This window comes from Ranitomeya imitator, chromosome 2 (genome assembly GCF_032444005.1).
Source record: "Ranitomeya imitator isolate aRanImi1 chromosome 2, aRanImi1.pri, whole genome shotgun sequence".
Lineage (NCBI taxonomy): Eukaryota > Metazoa > Chordata > Amphibia > Anura > Dendrobatidae > Ranitomeya > Ranitomeya imitator.
This window is the reverse complement of record NC_091283.1, coordinates 218,933,043-218,953,389: the sequence shown is the minus strand read 5'-3', so window position 1 is coordinate 218,953,389 and position 20,347 is coordinate 218,933,043. Positions and strand designations below refer to the sequence as shown.

Genomic DNA, 20,347 nt, shown 5'->3' with positions numbered 1-20,347 from the left:
TCCGGTCATGTGATGCTGGATCATGTGATCCGGCGACATCCGGGTGGCAGATCGCTTTTTGAGAGGTGGGTGCTGCTGCCGGGGGCTGCTGGGAGAGCGGCAGACGTGTAACGGCCGGGGGTCGGTGCTGCAGGCAGTGCTGGGGTCTGATAGTCCTGGCTGCTCATAGTGGAGGGCTGCAGTCTGGTCTCCATGTGATCGGCAGCGGCGCCTGGGCTTGTGCTGCGCGTGTCATCTGATCATATGTTTGGTTTTTGCAGGAGTTTCTGGTTATGCCCAGCTCAGCCATGAAGAAAAAGGTAACGTGCTGCACCCAGACCCTGCACAACACCCCTGGATAACACCCCCCGCACTACACCCCTGGATAACACCCCCCGCACTACACCCCTGGATAACACCCCCCGCACTACACCCCTGGATAGCACCCCCCCGCACTACACCCCTGGATAACACCCCCCGCACTACACCCCTGGATAACACCCCCCGCACTACACCCCTGGATAGCACCCCCCCGCACTACACCCCTGGATAACACCCCCCACACTACACCCCTGGATAACACCCCACCGCACTACACCCCTGGATAACACCCCCCGCACTACACCCCTGGATAGCACCCCCCCGCACTACACCCCTGGATAACACCCCACCGCACTACACCCCTGGATAACACCCCCCGCACTACACCCCTGGATAGCACCCCCCGCACTACACCCCTGGATAGCACCCCCCCTCACTACACCCCTGGATAACACCCCCTGCACTACACCCCTGGATAGCACCCCCCCGCACTACACCCCTGGATAACACCCCCCCGCACTACACCCCTGGATAACACCCCCCGCACTACACCCCTGGATAACACCCCCCGCACTACACCCCTGGATAACACCCCACCGCACTACACCCCTGGATAACACCCCACCGCACTACACCCCTGGATAACACCCCCCCGCACTACACCCCTGGATAACACCCCCCCGCACGACACCCCTGGATAACACCCCCGCACTACACCCCTGGATAACACCCCCGCACTACACCCCTGGATAACACCCCCCCGCCCGCACTACACCCCTGGATAACCCGCCCGCACTACACCCCTGGATAACACCCCCTGCACTACACCCCTGGATAGCACCCCCCCGCACTACACCCCTGGATAACACCCCCCCGCACTACACCCCTGGATAACACCCCCCGCACTACACCCCTGGATAACACCCCCCGCACTACACCCCTGGATAACACCCCACCGCACTACACCCCTGGATAACACCCCACCGCACTACACCCCTGGATAACACCCCCCCGCACTACACCCCTGGATAACACCCCCCCGCACGACACCCCTGGATAACACCCCCGCACTACACCCCTGGATAACACCCCCGCACTACACCCCTGGATAACACCCCCCCGCCCGCACTACACCCCTGGATAACCCCCCCGCACTACACCCCTGGATAACACCCCCCCGCACTACACCCCTGGATAACACCCCCCCGCACTACACCTCTGGATAACACCCCCCCCGCACTACACCCCTGGATAACACCCCCCCGCACTACACCCCTGGATAACACCCCCCCGCACTACACCCCTGGATAACACCCCCCGCACTACACCCCTGGATAACACCCCCCGCACAACACCCCTGGATAACACCCCCCCCGCACTACACCCCTGGATAACACCCCCCCGCACTACACCCCTGGATAACACCCCCCGCACTACACCCCTGGATAACACCCCCCGCACTACACCCCTGGATAGCACCCCCCCGCACTACACCCCTGGATAACACCCCCCCCCCCCGCACTACACCCCTGGATAGCACCCCCCCGCACTACACCCCTGGATAACACCCCCCCCCCCCCGCACTACACCCCTGGATAACACCCCCCCCCCGCACTACACCCCTGGATAACACCCCCCCCGCACTACACCCCTGGATAACACCCCCCCCGCACTACACCCCTGGATAACACCCCCCGCACTACACCCCTGGATAACACCCCCCGCACTACACCCCTGGATAACACCCCCCGCACTACACCCCTGGATAGCACCCCCCCGCATTACACCCCTGGATAACACCCCCCACACTACACCCCTGGATAACACCCCACCGCACTACACCCCTGGATAACACCCCCCGCACTACACCCCTGGATAGCACCCCCCCGCACTACACCCCTGGATAACACCCCACCGCACTACACCCCTGGATAACACCCCCCGCACTACACCCCTGGATAGCACCCCCCGCACTACACCCCTGGATAGCACCCCCCCTCACTACACCCCTGGATAACACCCCCTGCACTACACCCCTGGATAGCACCCCCCCGCACTACACCCCTGGATAACACCCCCCCGCACTACACCCCTGGATAACACCCCCGCACTACACCCCTGGATAACACCCCCCGCACTACACCCCTGGATAACACCCCACCGCACTACACCCCTGGATAACACCCCACCGCACTACACCCCTGGATAACACCCCCCCGCACTACACCCCTGGATAACACCCCCCCGCACGACACCCCTGGATAACACCCCCGCACTACACCCCTGGATAGCACCCCCCCGCACTACACCCCTGGATAACACCCCACCGCACTACACCCCTGGATAACACCCCCCGCACTACACCCCTGGATAGCACCCCCCGCACTACACCCCTGGATAGCACCCCCCCTCACTACACCCCTGGATAACACCCCCTGCACTACACCCCTGGATAGCACCCCCCCGCACTACACCCCTGGATAACACCCCCCCGCACTACACCCCTGGATAACACCCCCGCACTACACCCCTGGATAACACCCCCCGCACTACACCCCTGGATAACACCCCACCGCACTACACCCCTGGATAACACCCCACCGCACTACACCCCTGGATAACACCCCCCCGCACTACACCCCTGGATAACACCCCCCCGCACGACACCCCTGGATAACACCCCCGCACTACACCCCTGGATAACACCCCCGCACTACACCCCTGGATAACACCCCCCCGCCCGCACTACACCCCTGGATAACACCCCCGCACTACACCCCTGGATAACACCCCCCCGCACTACACCCCTGGATAACACCCCCCCCGCACTACACCTCTGGATAACACCCCCCCCGCACTACACCCCTGGATAACACCCCCCCGCACTACACCCCTGGATAACACCCCCCCGCACTACACCCCTGGATAACACCCCCCGCACTACACCCCTGGATAACACCCCCCGCACAACACCCCTGGATAACACCCCCCCCGCACTACACCCCTGGATAACACCCCCCCGCACTACACCCCTGGATAACACCCCCCGCACTACACCCCTGGATAACACCCCCCGCACTACACCCCTGGATAGCACCCCCCCGCACTACACCCCTGGATAACACCCCCCCCCCCCCCCCGCACTACACCCCTGGATAACACCCCCCCCCGCACTACACCCCTGGATAACACCCCCCCCGCACTACACCCCTGGATAACACCCCCCCCGCACTACACCCCTGGATAACACCACCCCCCCCCCGCACTACACCCCTGGATAACACCCCCGCACTACACCCCTGGATAACACCCCCCCCGCACTACACCCCTGGATAACACCCCCCCGCACTACACCCCCCCGCCCGCACTACACCCCTGGATAACACCCCCGCACTACACCCCTGGATAACACCCCCCCGCATTACACCCCTGGATAACACCCCCCCGCACTACACCTCTGGATAACACCCCCCCCGCACTACACCCCTGGATAACACCCCCCCCCGCACTACACCCCTGGATAACACCCCCCCGCACTACACCCCTGGATAACACCCCCCCGCACTACACCCCTGGATAACACACCCCCGCACTACACCCCTGGATAACACACCCCCCCCCGCACTACACCCCTGGATAACACCCCCGCACTACACCCCTGGATAACACCCCCGCACTACACCCCTGGATAACACCCCCGCACTACACCCCTGGATAACACCCCCGCACTACACCCCTGGATAACACCCCCGCACTACACCCCTGGATACCATCCCCCCCGCACTACACCCCTGGATAACATCCCCCCCGCACTACACCCCTGGATAACATCCCCCCGCACTACACCCCTGGATAACATCCCCCCCCCCCCCCCCCCCCCGCACTACACCCCTGGATAACACCCCCCCACACCACACCCCTGGATAACACCCCCCCACACCACACCCCTGGATAACACCCCCCGCACTACACCCCTGGATAGCACCCCCCCGCACTACACCCCTGGATAACACCCCCCGCACAACACCCCTGGATAACACCCCCCCCCCCCCCGCACTACACCCCTGGATAACACCCCCCCGCACTACACCCCTGGATAACACCCCCCCGCACTACACCCCTGGATAACACCCCCCCGCACTACACCCCTGGATAACACCCCCCGCACTACACCCCTGGATAACACCCCCCGCACTACACCCCTGGATAGCACCCCCCCGCACTACACCCCTGGATAACACCCCCCCCGCACTACACCCCTGGATAACACCCCCCCCGCACTACACCCCTGGATAACACCCCCGCACTACACCCCTGGATAACACCCCCCCCCCCCCCGCACTACACCCCTGGATAACACCCCCGCACTACACCCCTGGATAACACCCCCCCCCCGCACTACACCCCTGGATAACAATCCCCCGCACTACACCCCTGGATAACACCCCCCCGCACTACACCCCCCCGCACTACACCCCTGGATAACACCCCCCCGCACTACACCCCTGGATAACACCCCCCGCACTACACCCCTGGATAACACCCCCCGCACTACACCCCTGGATAACACCCCCCGCACTACACCCCTGGATAACACCCCCCGCACTACACCCCTGGATAGCACCCCCCCGCACTACACCCCTGGATAACACCCCCCTGCACTACACCCCTGGATAACACCCCCCCCCCACACTACACCCCTGGATAACACCCCCGCACTACACCCCTGGATAACACCCCCCCCCCCGCACTACACCCCTGGATAACACCCCCGCACTACACCCCTGGATAACACCCCCCCCCCCGCACTACACCCCTGGATAACACCCCCCCGCACTACACCCCTGGATAACACCCCCCCGCACTACACCCCCCCGCACTACACCCCTGGATAACACCCCCGCACTACACCCCTGGATAACACCCCCCCGCACTACACCCCCGCACTACACCCCTGGATAACACCCCCCCGCACTACACCCCTGGATAATAGAATTATTCTTACCGTTAATTCGGTTTCTAGGAACCTTCCACGACAGCCACTTCGGAGGTTGTCTTCCCCGCCCTAATAGGGGACAGGAACACAAGAGGTTAAATACCCCTCCCCTTCCTGCACCGCCAGTGTTTTCCTGGACACAGTAGCATGTATAGTTACCACAAAAGTGCAGGAATCATCCAATAAGAATATCAGGTAGGGAGGGAAATTAGTGCTGTCGTGGAAGGTTCCTAGAAACCGAATTAACGGTAAGAATAATTCTATTTTCTCTAGTCACCTTCCACGACAGCCACTTCGGAGTAGTACCAACAGCTAATTTCTCTAGGGAGGGACTACAGCCTGCAGAACACGTCTGCCAAACGTTAAATCCCTATTGAAATTTAGCCGGTAATGTCTGGTGAACGTATGGATGGACGACCAGGTGGCGGCTCTGCATATCTGCTCTGCTGAGGCATTCCCCCTCTCTGCCCACGATGTTGCCATTGCTCGGGTAGAGTGTGCCTTCAGAGAGGCAGGTGGATCTAGTCCCTGCGATGAATAAGCCAAGCAAATAGACTGTTTGATCCAGTTTGCGATGGTGTTTTTTGCCGCCTTCTTTCCCTTATTTCGTCCGGAGAACTGAATGAATAAATTTTGATCAATTCGCCAGGCTTCAGTTTGTTGTAAGTAAAATAGAACCACCCTGCGAACATCCAAGGTGTGGAAGGCCTGTTCTTTAGGGTTGGAGGGGTTTGGGCAAAAAGAAGGAAGTAGAATGTCCTGATCTCTGTGGAAATTTGAGACCACCTTGGGTAAAAAGGATCGGTCTAGTTTTAGTACAATGCTATCCGCAGTGACCGTTAAATAGGGTTCCTGTATTGACAGGGCCTGTAATTCACCAATACGTCTAGCCGTAGTGATTGCGACTAGAAAGATTGTTTTCAAAGTTAAGTTTTTTATGGATATAGCATCCAGGGGTTCGAATGGATCCTGGGTTAGTGCGTTAAGTACAGTATTGAGGTCCCAGGAGGGTACCCTAGTACGGAGTGTAGGACGAATTCTGGATGCGGCTGTCATAAATCGCTTGATCCAGCGGTGATTGGCTAAATTTGAGTCAAAAAAGCTACTAAGGGCCGATACTTGTACTTTGAGTGTGCTAGGGGTAAGGCCTATATCCAAGCCCTATATCCAACCAAGATTGTGGTCACTTCGTCTGTCCTGATTTTTTGCAGGGTTTTCGCCAGCATGGGAATGGGAGGAAAGGCATATGCAAGGTTGAATTTCCACTGGTGTGAAAAGGCATCTATTCCCTGTGCCTTGTCTTTGTAATGAAGGGAGAAAAATGTTTCCACCTTCGCATTTTGCCTGTTGGCGAATAAATCCACCTCTGGAGTACCCCATTTTTCGGCTAGGGACTGAAATACTGCTTGGTTTAGGGACCACTCTCCCGGATGAACGTCTTTCCTGCTGAGGAAATCCGCCTGAGTGTTGTCCAATCCCCTCAGATGTACTGCTGTGACCGATAGAAGGTTCCTCTCTGCCCAGAAGAATATTCTTGCGGCCACTTCTTTTAGAGAGGCATACTTTGTCCCCCCCTGATGTCGTAGATAGGCCACTGTGGTCATATTGTCCGAGTAAATACGAACGTGATGATTTTTGATCAGTGCTGATGATGCCTTTAGGGCCTCCTCCACAGCTTTCAATTCTCTTAGATTCGAGGAGCTGCTGCTGATGTCCGATGTCCATTGTCCCTGAAAGTGGAAACCCTCTACCACCGCACCCCAGCCTCTTTTGCTGGCATCTGAGCGGAGTGTTTTTAGGGGAAGGTGGTCCCAGCTGACCCCTCTCTGGAGATTTTGATAATCTAGCCACCATTTTAGCGCCGATTTCACATGGCCAGGGAGAAGAATCTTCTGATTCAATGGAGTCTGTCGTCTCCTGGAATGTAGGAGAACATAAGTCTGGAGAGTTCGTGTGTGAGCCTGGGCCCAGGAAACCGATTGTATACATGCGGTCAGGGACCCTAGTACAGACATCGATTCTCTGAGGGTCGGTGCACGCTGGCCTCTGAATTTGGTTACCTTGCGGACAAGGTTGATTTGATGATCTTTGGGTAGAAAAGATGTTCTTACATCCGAGTCCAGTAGCACCCCCAGGAATTTTCTTCTTGTGGAGGGATGGACCTCCGATTTCTCCAGATTTGGGATCCAACCCAGGGTTTGTAATATCTCTAGGGACTTTGATACGTCTGTTTCCAGACGGGAGGCAGATGGAGCCATGATAAGCAGGTCGTCTAGATACGGGACTATGCATATTCCCTGCTGACGGATGAAGATTATCGCTTCCGCCATAATCTTTGTGAAGACCCGAGGGGCCGAAGAGATGCCGAAGGGGAGAACATTGAACTGAAAATGTTTGATTTGGTGACCCTTGGAGACTGCGAACCTGAGGAATTTCCTGTGCTCTGGATGGATTGGCACATGGTAGTACGCATCCCTCAGGTCCACAGTCGCCATCATCCAACCCTGACCGATGAGGGGAATCACGGGTTTGACTGTCTCCATTTTGAATCTCCTGTATCGGACAGAATCGTTTAAGGGTTTCAAATTTATGATAATTCTGTTCTTCCCCGACGGCTTGGTTATTAGAAAAAGGCGTGAATAATGACCACGTCCTTCCTCTAACTTCGGCACCTGAGAAATCACATTTGATTGTATTAATTTTTGTAGATCTTGTAACAAGGAGTTTTGGAGATCTGGGTTTTGAAGGGAGGTTATCTTTACGCAATGTGGGGGTGGTCTCACGAATTCTATTTTTAATCCTTCTTGAATGGTACGAAGGACCCACTGATTTGTGGAGATGTTTTGCCACTCGGTGAAAAATCGTGAGAGTCGACCCCCGACCGGAGTACAGTCATTGTTTATCTGGGGTTTGCTGGGCCTGAGGGGCCAGGATATTTTTTCCCCCTGCCTCCCTTAGGATAACTCCATCTTCCCGTTTTGCCTTTTCCTCTCTGTGAGGTTTGATCACGGGAGGGACGAAAAAAGCGTTTTTTTTGGGTCTTTTGCTCAGGGAGAGATTTCTTTTTATCTGCCGCCTTATCCAAAATATCGTCCAGGACGGGTCCAAATACATTATGACCCTGAAAGGGTATGCTACATAATTTGGACTTGGAGACAAAATCGCCTCCCCAGGATTTTATCCAGAGTGCTCTCCTGGACGAGTTAGAGAGAACGGCAGCTTTCGCGGCTACTCGAACCGATTCAGCAGATGCATCGGCTAGGAACCCTGTAGCTTTCTGTAGTAAGGGTAGTGAGTCTAAAATCTCCTCTCTTGGGGTGCCTTGAGTCAAGTGATCCTCAAGTTTGCGTAACCAGATAAATAGAGATCTGGCCACGCAAGTAGAGGCTATATTAGATTTTAGCAGATTTGTGGAGGTGTCCCAGGACTTTTTTAATAAACTCTCTATTTTACGATCCATCGGATCCTTGAGTTGCGAAGAGTCCTCAAAGGGGAGGGCAGTTTTTTTAGTTACCCTAGACACCTGAACATCTACTTTCGGGGTCTCCCATAAGGAGTTATCCCCATCTAATGGGTACCGGTTTTTCAGTTCCGATGGTATAGTCAGACCTTTTTCAGGGAGGTCCCATTCATGCAGAATTAGATCTCGTAAGTTCTTATGCACCGGGAACCCTTTTTGGTCTTTGGGTTTCAGACCCTCAAACATCTCATCATGTACTGTGAGTGTAACTTCTTCATCCTCTACCCCCATGGTGCTTCTTACTAAACCGATTAGTTCACTCATGTCCTCAGAACTAAAATAATATTTTTTGTTTTCTGATCTACAGGTGGGGGTAGAAGTGGAGCCTTCGTTTTCCCAGTTATCCTCTGAACCTGAGGACTGGATTTCTCCCGAGTCCGGGTCGGATTCTACTGGGGCTTTTTTCCTCTTTTTTGGAGGGGGTGGCTGAGGCACCGACATCTGCGAGAAGGTAGCCATAGAAGAATGGACCTCATCTTTAATGAGGGATCTAATGCTATCCAACAGCGAGGGTTGTTCGGCGCGCAGGACCTCATCCGTACAGGATTGGCAGAGCTTTTTCCCGTATGTTGATGGGAGTTTGGCCGTACACACTTTGCATTTGCGGCTTGACTTTTTAGGGTCGGAAACCTTTTCTCCCTAAGAGAGAGAGAGGGTTTGCTAAGCCACTTAGAGGAATATCTATATATACATAATAGCACATATGTATATAGGGGATAGCTGGGCCCAACACCTGCTACTTACTTTGGTAGGAGGGGGAACGCTGGCATCTGCAGATGCAGAGCAAGGGGGTCTGTCACTGTCCATGTCCGTCAGGTTGCTAACAGTCAGACAGCTTACCTTGCTACCCGGATCTTTTTATAAGGATCGGTGGTCCAGCGTGCAGTGCTCCTCCCCCCACGTGTGGCCCGATTGGGGTAGGTCCAAGAACGCCCCCGACGCTGTTTGTATGGCGTGCTTCTGCTGCTGGACGCCATTGCCGGCCGGCGTGCGCTCCATGGCACGCTTCCTGGTTGAACCGGAAGTGGCGCGCTTTAACCCGGAAGTCATCAGGCTCTCCGGCCCCAGCCCGGGACGCGCGCCACCTCCAGCGCTGCAGCTGTGGAGGAGGGAACCGGGGGGCTGCAGGAGGCCCCCGGCAAGCACATCACCGCCCCGCATTGCCCCCAAAGGGAGCGCCGGAGGGGCGGGAGGGTCCCGAGTCGCTCCGAAGAGAGGAGACGGGAGCGGCATTATCAAGGAGGGAAACCCGACCTTCATGCCGCCCGGCTTCTGGGTAAGTGGAGCTCCGTCGCCGGCCACGGCAGCCCCTTCAGAAACTCTTCATGCCCCATAGGGGACAGGAAAACACTGGCGGTGCAGGAAGGGGAGGGGTATTTAACCTCTTGTGTTCCTGTCCCCTATTAGGGCGGGGAAGACAACCTCCGAAGTGGCTGTCGTGGAAGGTGACTAGAGAAAACACCCCCCCCCCCCGCACTACACCCCTGGATAACACCCCCCCGCACTACACCCCTGGATAACACACCCCCGCACTACACCCCTGGATAACACCCCCCCCCCGCACTACACCCCTGGATAACACCCCCGCACTACACCCCTGGATAACACCCCCGCACTACACCCCTGGATAACACCCCCGCACTACACCCCTGGATAACACCCCTGGATAACACCCCTGGATAACACCCCTGGATAACATCCCCCCGCACTACACCCCTGGATAACATCCCCCCGCACTACACCCCTGGATAACATCCCCCCGCACTACACCCCTGGATAACATCCCCCCCGCACTACACCCCTGGATAACATCCCCCCGCACTACACCCCTGGATAACATCCCCCCCCCCCCCCGCACTACACCCCTGGATAACACCCCCCCACACCACACCCCTGGATAACACCCCACCGCACTACACCCCCGCCCAGCACCCCCATCGCTCCTTCCTCTGCAGGACCGCCTCCCACCACACCTCTGAGTGACAGTCCCCGGCCGGACGGCTTGGCGCCTCTGAGTAACAGTCCCCGGACGGCTCGGCGTCTTTGCAGACACCCCCTCCGTGTGTGGGACCACCTGCACCTCGTCCGAGCGCTTCTCCTGCACGGTCTGACCTGCTTCTCCTTTATTTCCCGCCAGGTGCTATTGATGGGGAAGAGCGGCTCAGGGAAGACCAGCATGAGGTCCATTATCTTTGCCAACTACATTGCCCGAGACACGCGGCGCCTGGGAGCCACCAGTAAGGCTGTGTTCTGTGTCGGCCGCTCGTCCCGCCGCATTGATCTTCTTGTGATTTTTCTGCTTTTTTTTTTTCCTCACAGTTGATGTTGAGCACTCTCATGTCAGGTTTCTGGGGAACCTGGTGCTGAATCTCTGGGACTGTGGAGGGTGAGTCGCTGTATACAAGTTCTAGGCTGGGGTTGTGGGTTAAAGTTATCTGGTCACAGTGTACACACAGTCTGATCTGTACCTCATTCATTGCAATCCCTGGCGTCTGTAAGTATAGGAGTCCAGTGGGCGGTGCTACTGGTGACTGACAGCTCCACATACACAGTCATACAGGGGAGGCTGTCAATCAATGAGTAGCTCCACCCACTGGACTCCTATACATAGAAACAGCAGGGATTGCAATGAATAAGGTACAAGTTATCCTGAATCTTCTCCCACCTTCGGTCTATCACTCTGCTCCACAGCTTCTATATACCGTGCTGCCCACAGATCGGTTGCTTTGTAAATGTGACTGGTGCCCTTTAAGCTGGTCCATTAAAGTGATTCTCCAGGTCCTGTCCTGTGTCATTGGTGGAAGGTTCTGCTGACCTGCCATTAATAGGGTGGGTGACTGTGCCATGTGGCCTCTGAGTGCTCTTTACACTGTGTTCTTGAGCGCTCCATTACATGTGGTGCGGACCTGTACATGGACCTTTGTGCGGACCTGTACATGGACCTGTGCGCGGACCTGTACACGGACGTGCCACAAGCAGAGAAGCTTCATCTCCTGCTGCAGTTTGCATTAAAAAAACAAACTGTGCTTTACTCACCATCCCCAGGTTTAGCACTGAATCTTCTCCGGTGCTAACGATGTGTCCGGTATTGATCAGTGAGCTCAGCAGCCTGAGGGGGGTGTTGTGCCTACACTGAGCTCACTGATTGGCTGTCAGCATGACGTCCACACTGCGGCCAATACCGGGCACCAGTAGCAGCGAAAGACGTAGATGACACTCTGATTCTACCCTTGATGTAACGCAGATACATAGAATTATTTCCGGATCCCTTTAGTGTCCCCGCAGTGTGGCGCTCATTTCCGGATCCCTTTAGTGTCCCCGCAGTGTGGCGCTTATTTCCCGATCCCTTTAGTGTCCCCGCAGTGTGGAGCTTATTTCCCGATCCCTTTAGTGTCCCCGCAACGTCGCGCTCATTTCCGGATCCCTTTAGTGTACCCGCAGTGTGGCGCTCATTTCCGGATCCCTTTAGTGTCCCCGCAGCGTCGCGCTCATTTCCGGATCCCTTTAGTGTCCCGCAGTGTGGCGCTTATTTCCCGATCCCTTTAGTGTCCCCGCAGTGTGGCGCTCATTTCCGGATCCCTTTAGTGTCCCCGCAGTGTGGCGCTTGTTTCCCGATCCCTTTAGTGTCCCCGCAGTGTGGCGCTCATTTCCGGATCCCTTTAGTGTCCCCGCAGTGTGGTGCTCATTTCCGGATCCCTTTAGTGTCCCCGCAGTGTGGCGCTCATTTCTGGATCCCTTTAGTGTCCCCGCAGTGTGGCGCTTGTTTCCTGATCCTTTTAGTGTCCTCGCAGTGTGGCGCAGACTCGCTTTCTTCTGTAACATAATCTCATTACTCCTGCAGTCAGGACACATTCATGGAGAACTACTTCACCAGCCAGCGGGACAACATCTTCCGCAATGTGGAGGTCCTGATCTACGTCTTTGATGTGGAGAGCCGGGAGCTGGAGAAGGACATGCATTACTACCAGTCGTGTCTAGAGGCCATTCTTCAGAACTCTCCAGATGCCAAGGTGTTCTGCCTGGTCCACAAGATGGACCTGGTGCAAGAAGACCAGAGAGACCTGGTACGTGGCTGCGGGTGGTTTTTTGGCCGCTTATAGGCAATATTGCATCTTACCAAACCCTAAGGTCTCGTGCAGACTGCTGTATTTTCAGTCAAAACATCGGATCACACTCGGACCAATCCTATTTGGGGCCATGCAAATGTCCTTTTTTTCTGTCCAAGGAAATAAATCGCAGCACTTGATTTGCATCTGTAAATCGTATTGCACTCAGCCATGCAAGTCAATGAGTCAGTGAAAAAAAATCAGACTGCACTCGGATGGCATCAGAGTACTGTCCGATTTTCAGAGACTGACAATGTTGAGGGGGAAATAAAGCACATTTCTCCTGGGTGCTGGGAGTTTGGTAGACTGTGATTTCGGCTGTTCTGCACCCAGGGTGGGGCCGCATTGTTCAATATTTGGTTTTTCACCAGTGATAGTGGCTGATGTGACAGAGGTCGGGAGGTTTCCATCCTGTCACATTGTATTGTCTTGTTTGCTGACCTTGTAGATCTCTTCTTTAGATATTTAAAGAACGGGAGGAGGATTTGCGGCGCCTTTCCCGGCCCCTGGACTGTGCTTGTTTTAGGACTTCTATTTGGGATGAGACCTTATACAAGGTAGATGACGCCCGCGTGGTTTCTGGGGGCAGAAGTGTTGGTGACTTCTGCTGACGGCCATTGTCCCCTTGTCTGTGCTCTCTCTCTTCAGGCCTGGTCCAGTATCGTCTACCAGCTCATTCCTAATGTCCAGCAGTTGGAATCCAACCTGCGGAGCTTCGCCCAGATTATTGAGGCTGACGAAGTTCTGTTATTTGAGAGGGCGACATTTTTGGTAAGTTCTCATCACCCGCTGTGTTAACCTTTCACCAGGGTCAGAATTTAGTGATTCTTTTTTCTTCTTTTCCAGGTTATTTCTCACTATCAGTGTAAGGAGCAGAGGGACATTCACCGGTTTGAGAAGATCAGTAACATTATAAAGCAGTTTAAGCTGAGCTGCAGGTGAGGCGGAAATGACGCTGATTAACCCCCTTCTTTCCACCAACATTTGTAATTTTTTGCTCTTTTTTTTTTTCTCTCTTCCCTTCTCCCAAGAGTCAGAACTTTTTTTTTGTGTGTGTTTTCACTACATAGGGTCTGTTTTTCCAGCCGAGTTGTAGTTATGGATAACATTAATTTTACTAAATATATGTATCTATCTATCTATCTATCTATAAAAATGGGGAGGAAAAAATCCATGTGCGGAGGAAAATGCAGTTCTGCCTTTTTTTTTTTTTTTTTTTTTTTTTGAGGTTTCAAACAGGTCCCAACAATTGTGGCAACATTTTATATTTTTTTGGAACTTTATTTCTCTCTTGATGCTTCTGCTCGAGGGTGTGATTTTGTGGCAAGCTGGTGGGTTTTCTGGTGTCACTCGAGGGTGGGCACGGCGTGTCACGGGAGGGTGCTCACTGAGTCACTGACATTTTATTTTTGGGAAGTTGCGGCGACTGAAATGAAGACGAGTCTGGCAGTTTTCTTTTTACATTTACTGTTCAGGTTTTTAGTTTTACGTTTTGAACTATTATATAATCTGCTGAGACCAAATATGTTTATTTTTTTTTTTTCCTTATTCTTAAAAAAAAAAAAAAAAAGATGAAAGGTGGGGGGATTCTAACGTTTTTATAATTTTTTTTTTTTTTTTGTATTTTTTTAAAACATTGTTTTGTTTTTACTCTTTTAATCATTTTATGGGACTTGAACCTGCGATTGTTTGATTGTTCTGTTTCCTGCACCACTACAGCTTTGTGGTTTATAGGGAAAATGACGTTGTGCTCTGCGGCCACTGCTTAGGCTTACAGGTGTACCAAGATGGCAGCCATGGGAACCTCCAGCAGGCCGGGGGGCTGCCTTCATGACCCAGTGAGCCTCTGTACGCACACAGTGACTGACAGTGAGATTAGCATGGTTGTACGTCCTCGATCAGAGCTGGCTCTGGTCGCTGCTGTTACATGAGATGACGGCTGTGTAACACAGCTGGGGTCTGCCAGGTTTGGCGCAGACTCCACTGAGTAAGCTCCATATTTGTGGGCTCATAGTAGGACTCGTCTTACGCTAGAAAGAGCTTAAAAGGGGTCGTCCACCTCTAGGATAACCCTTATCACTCGGAAAGTTTGCCTCCATTAAAATAAAAACCCCTATACACCCCTCCGGTGCTGGCTCCGTTCCTGAGACTTGCGTGTCATGTCTGACTCTAAAGTTAATTTCAGCTATTTTCTTAACAGAAAATTTCCATGAATACAAAAGTCCTGGAGATGATGATGTGTTTTTTCTTTTTTTAATTTCTGTTTCTTCACAGTAAGTTGGCTGCGTCTTTTCAGAGCATGGAGGTTCGGAATTCCAACTTTGCAGCTTTCATTGATATTTTCACATCCAACACCTATGTAATGGTTGTCATGTCTGACCCATCAATTCGTAAGTATGAGTTGTGTAATCTTCTGCTGTTAGACCGGGCACAGACTGATCATCGCTGGCTTATATTCCCGTGTACGGCGTAGGCCGGGCACAGACTGATCACTGCTGGCTTATATTCCTGTGTACGGTGTAGGCCGGTCACAGACTGATCACCGCTGGCTTATATTCCCGTGTACGGCGTAGGCTGGGCTCAGACTGATCACTGCTGGTTTATATTCCTGTGTACGGTGTAGGCCGGGCACAGACTGATCACTGCTGGTTTATAATCCCGGGTACGGTGAAGGCCGGACACAGACTGATCACTGCTGGCTTATATTCCCATGTACGGTGTAGGCCGGGCACAGACTGATCACCACTGGCTTATATTCCTGTGTACGGTGTAGGCCGGGCACAGACTGATCACTGCTGGCTTATATTCCTGTGTACGGTGTAGGCCGGGCACAGACTGATCACCGCTGGCTTATATTCCTGTGTAGGCCGGGCACAGACTGATCACCACTGGCTTATATTCCTGTGTACGGTGTAGGCCGGGCACAGACTGATCACCGCTGGCTTATATTCCTGTGTAGGCCGGGCACAGACTGATCACTGCTGGCTTATATTCCTGTGTACGGTGTAGGCCGGGCACAGACTGATCACTGCTGGCTTATATTACTGTATACGGTGTAGACCGGGCACAGACTGATCACTGCTGGTTTATAATCCCGGGTACGGTGAAGGCCGGGCACAGACTGATCACTGCTGGCTTATATTCCTGTGTACGGTGTAGGCCGGGCACAGACTGATCACTGCTGTCTTATATTCCCATGTACGGTGTAGGCCGGGCACAGACTGATCACTGCTGTCTTATATTCCCATGTACGGTGTAGGCCGGGCACAGACTGATCACTGCTGTCTTATATTCCCATGTACGGTGTAGGCCGGGCACAGACTGATCACTGCTGGCTTATATTCCTGTATACGGTGTAGACCGGGCACAGACTGATCACTGCTGGTTTATAATCCCGTGTACGGTGAAGGCCGGGCACAGACTGATCACTGCTGGCTTATATTCCTGTGTACGGTGTAGGCCGGGCACAGACTGATCACTGCTGTCTTATATTCCCATGTACGGTGTAGGCCGGGCACAGACTGATCACTGCTGTCTTATATTCCCATGTACGGTGTAGGCCGGGCACAGACTGATCACTGCTGTCTTATATTCCCATGTACGGTGTAGGCCGGGCACAGACTGATCACTGCTGGCTTATATTCCTGTATAGGCTGGGCACAGACTGATCACTGCTGGCTTATATTCCCGTGTACGGTGTAGGCCGGGCACAGACTGATCACCGCTGGCTTATATTCCTGTGTACGGCTGTCACGATTCATGCTGTAACCGTCACCCTTACGTCACGGGTCGGGGTGACTTTAGGCCAACAGACGGCTATCACATGTGCAGGGGGGCTTATCTTAGTTATCCCTCCACTCCACAATGTCATGAAAAAACACACACAAGGCTATTGACCTCTTAGTTTACACCAGGGGCTAATTCTAGGTATCCCACTGCTCTTCAATATACCACGAACTGCAGGGATTTATGTATATCCCGCTTACAGTTTCACTTAAAATTTGCAGCTCTCTGGCGTCCCCTTTACTCTCAGGTCAGATTAAGTACTGCACCTAGGGTAATTAGTCGCCAGAAAGGCTGTCTGCTATGTACTGGCTATTGGGCACGCTGCAGTGATGCAATAAACTACTCCCACTCAGGCAGGAACAATAATTATCAACGCCGCAGTCGCTACGACACCCAAAGGCACTGTACAAATGTATGCTGCCACCAGCTTTGTTTAAACGGGTCCGAAGCTAACCCAAAACAGTAGCGTAATTCCCTTCAGGAGACTTAGGCTGCCGTCACACTAGCAGTATTTGGTCAGTATTTTACATCAGTATTTGTAAGCCACAACCAGGAGTGGGTGATAAATGCAGAAGTGGTGCATATCTTTCTATTATACTTTTTCTCTAATTGTTCCACTCCTGGTTTTGGCTTACAAATACTGATGTAAAATACTGACCAAATACTGCTAGTGTGACGGCAGCCTTAGGGTACGTTTTAGAGCAGGAAGAACGAAAACTAGTAATTTATATATATTTTACTCCGTTAGAATTAAGGCAGTGTTATAAAAGATGTTACAATATGAGACAATTGAAATATGTACAAGGTAAATTTAGAAAATAAACAGGGATTAAATAAGAAAAGGTACAACTCACATGTTCTCAGTTCATATCAGGCAAAACCATGCTGGTGGGCGGAGCTCCCCAAATGTCCCAGTGCATGAGGACTCTGGTTAGGAACAGCTCTTCAAGTCAGACTCACATAGGCTCCAGCAGACTTATAGCTCCACCTGATGACCTCACAGAAAGGGCTGGTTTATCCTCTTCAGTTTAACTAAATTTAACCTAAATTTGTCTAATGCCTGTAACTCCGCTACAGAACATGTCATAGTCATAACAAACCCAGCATTCATCTCGTATTAACATTGGCATTCTAATGAGATCAAATATGTCCTATTTATGATGCATAATTACAGAGAAATCCGTACTTTTTAGCGGATGGAGTTAGAAGCTCATGTTTACAGCGGTTGACAGATCCGCCGATGGACGTAAAGAATATGTATTTTCCTTTTTCTAGCCTAAATCGTTAGCCCAATATCTTACAAGAATGGAACAAAGGACTTCTTGCATTTACAGAAGGGAATCAGACCGGTTTTAGCTAGTACAATTTTCCACTGCAGCTATGCCAGTCGTAAATACCTTTCTTCAATAAAACTTCCCCACATACATTGACAAGGCAAGCTAAACACAGAGTGAAGGGGGGTCAACGCCCACCCTATATGTGCTGGCAGAGAAACTAAACTTATATGATATTTCATACAATATCGTGACAACGGCGTAGGCCGGTCACAGACTGATCACTGCTGTTTTATATTCCTGTGTACGGAGTAGGCCGGTCATACACTGATCACTGCTAGCTTATATTCCTGTGTGGGCCAGGCACAGACTGATCATTGCTGGCTTATATTCCTGTGTACGGTGAAGGCCGGGCACAGACTGATCACCGCTGGATTATATTCCTGTGTACGGCGTAACACAGCCACCGTCCTGCTCTAATGGTGGCACCCCAGTAATGAGCGGCCACTGACTGTGAACGTTCTCCATGTTATTGTGTCCCCCTGCCTTTGTATCGTTATGTAGATGTGCCAGGATTCTTATTAAAAAATCACAATTAAAGGGATCCTGACAGCTGATACAAGCTTCCCGATCCACAGGGAGCAGTGAGCCGGCACCGGCTGAGTGGTCTCTGCCAGTTATGTGACTCCGAGATGCTGCAGCACATCAGAGAAAAACAACGGCCTCTCCCTGCGCTTCACTGGAATGGCCAGTCTCCCTCTGCATGCGTGTGTAGGCACAGACCTGTCAGTCACTGTCAGTGGCGGGGAGATGCTACCACTGACCCACCAGCCTGACCAGTCTCCAGCTCCGCTCGGTCACCGACAGCTTATAGAGTATATTTTTCTCTGAAACACCGCAGCATCTCAGTCAGACACACCGGGCTGAGATCACCCAGCCGGTGCCTGATACAGCATGGGGCTCGTGTCCGCAGTCAGGTGCCCTGTAATAACATTAATAATAATGAAAGAAAAATGACATGTTAAAACAAAACGCACACCTTTTTTTTTTTTTTGCATGACTTGACAAATTGTTGTAGTTTTTATACATCTACTTTATGGCTTCTAGTAATTATGGTTCTGCCATTCACCAATCTATAAACGTTATGAGCTGCAGGATGGCTGCACTGTTATATAGGGCGTGCTGTATTCTAACATGTTTGTGTTTTCTCTCCCTCTCTCTATTATCTCCTCTCGCTTCTCTCTACTTCTGACTCCTTTTTTCTCTTTCCTTTCTCCCTCTCATTAACTCTCTTTCTCTCTCTTTCTCCCTCTCCTCGCTCACTGTCTCCCTCACATCTTTGTCGTGCTTCTTCTCGCCTACCCCTCTTCCTTCTCGCTCCCTCTTTCCCCCAACAGCCTCAGCAGCGACTTTAATAAATATACGAAATGCGAGGAAGCACTTTGAGAAGTTGGAGCGTGTGGATGGTCCTAAGCACAGCCTGCTCATGCGCTGAGGCTCCGGTCAGGTCCAGCATCGTTTACGAGTAGCCATCCTAATCAAGCGTCCCATTTTATTTAGTGTAACGTCCATCTCGCCTAAATCCTAAGTGATTCATTTTGTATTGAGAAATCTATATCGAGGGTGACAGTAATGGAGGCCGTGATCCTGACACGTCACCATCCGGAGTCGAGCGCATCAGACAATATCATTACCAGACTGGTGCGCGTCTGCACATGAACAATGTGTACACCAACGTGTTACTTTATAGGAGGTCACCTTTTAGGGCAAAGGATGAAATGTTTTGCAGCGTTCAGAGAATGGATGGTCTTAACAGTCACACCTTAGCGGCGTCTCCTCACTTCGCCCATGTGTCATGAAGATGAAGCTTTTTTTTTTTTTTTTTTCTAAAAAAATTGACTCTAAATTCCTTTACAAGATAACGGCCATTATTGGTTTGTTATTTATTAGAGTTGGCATAAAATATTAACAGTTTCTTGAATTCAGTGTATTTTTATGCTTTGAAATAAAAATATTTATGCTTAAAAGCCTCATTATTAACATATATATTTGTGGCAAAGTGCTGGAGGGGAAATACATTTTACTGATGCTATTAGCTTCAGTGATTTGAAACCCAGAAGTTTGCTCCTACACACTGTATTGAGAGGGGTTGATCGGCCATTTTAAGGGCTGGGTTTTTGTGGACAACCATAAAGTGGGTGGGAGGTTGTCCACCTTATCTCCACCCCAAGGTGTGGTCTGGGGTTTAAATAGTCGGCCTTCTGAGGCATTCAGTGTTTGGTAGGCCTGGAGAGTGGAACCTGTGTATTTTGGCTTTTCCTGAACGGGCTGATCACCGTAACCACACGGACTGTGCTGTATGTTA

The 20,347-nt window shown here is 52.4% G+C and overlaps 1 protein-coding gene across 1 annotated transcript; it reads left to right on the top strand.

Annotated features, from left to right (window-relative positions):
• LOC138662719 (ras-related GTP-binding protein A) lies at positions 1 to 20,009 on the top strand. The gene is made up of 10 exons (XM_069748610.1): positions 1 to 65; positions 261 to 299; positions 10,954 to 11,053; positions 11,136 to 11,202; positions 12,658 to 12,880; positions 13,384 to 13,479; positions 13,571 to 13,693; positions 13,769 to 13,860; positions 15,197 to 15,312; positions 19,380 to 20,009. The coding sequence occupies exons 2-10, from the start codon at positions 273 to 275 to the stop codon at positions 19,475 to 19,477; spliced, it is 942 nt and encodes a 313-aa protein (XP_069604711.1). The 5' UTR covers positions 1 to 65; positions 261 to 272; the 3' UTR covers positions 19,478 to 20,009.
• Positions 20,010 to 20,347: the final 338 nt, after the last annotated feature.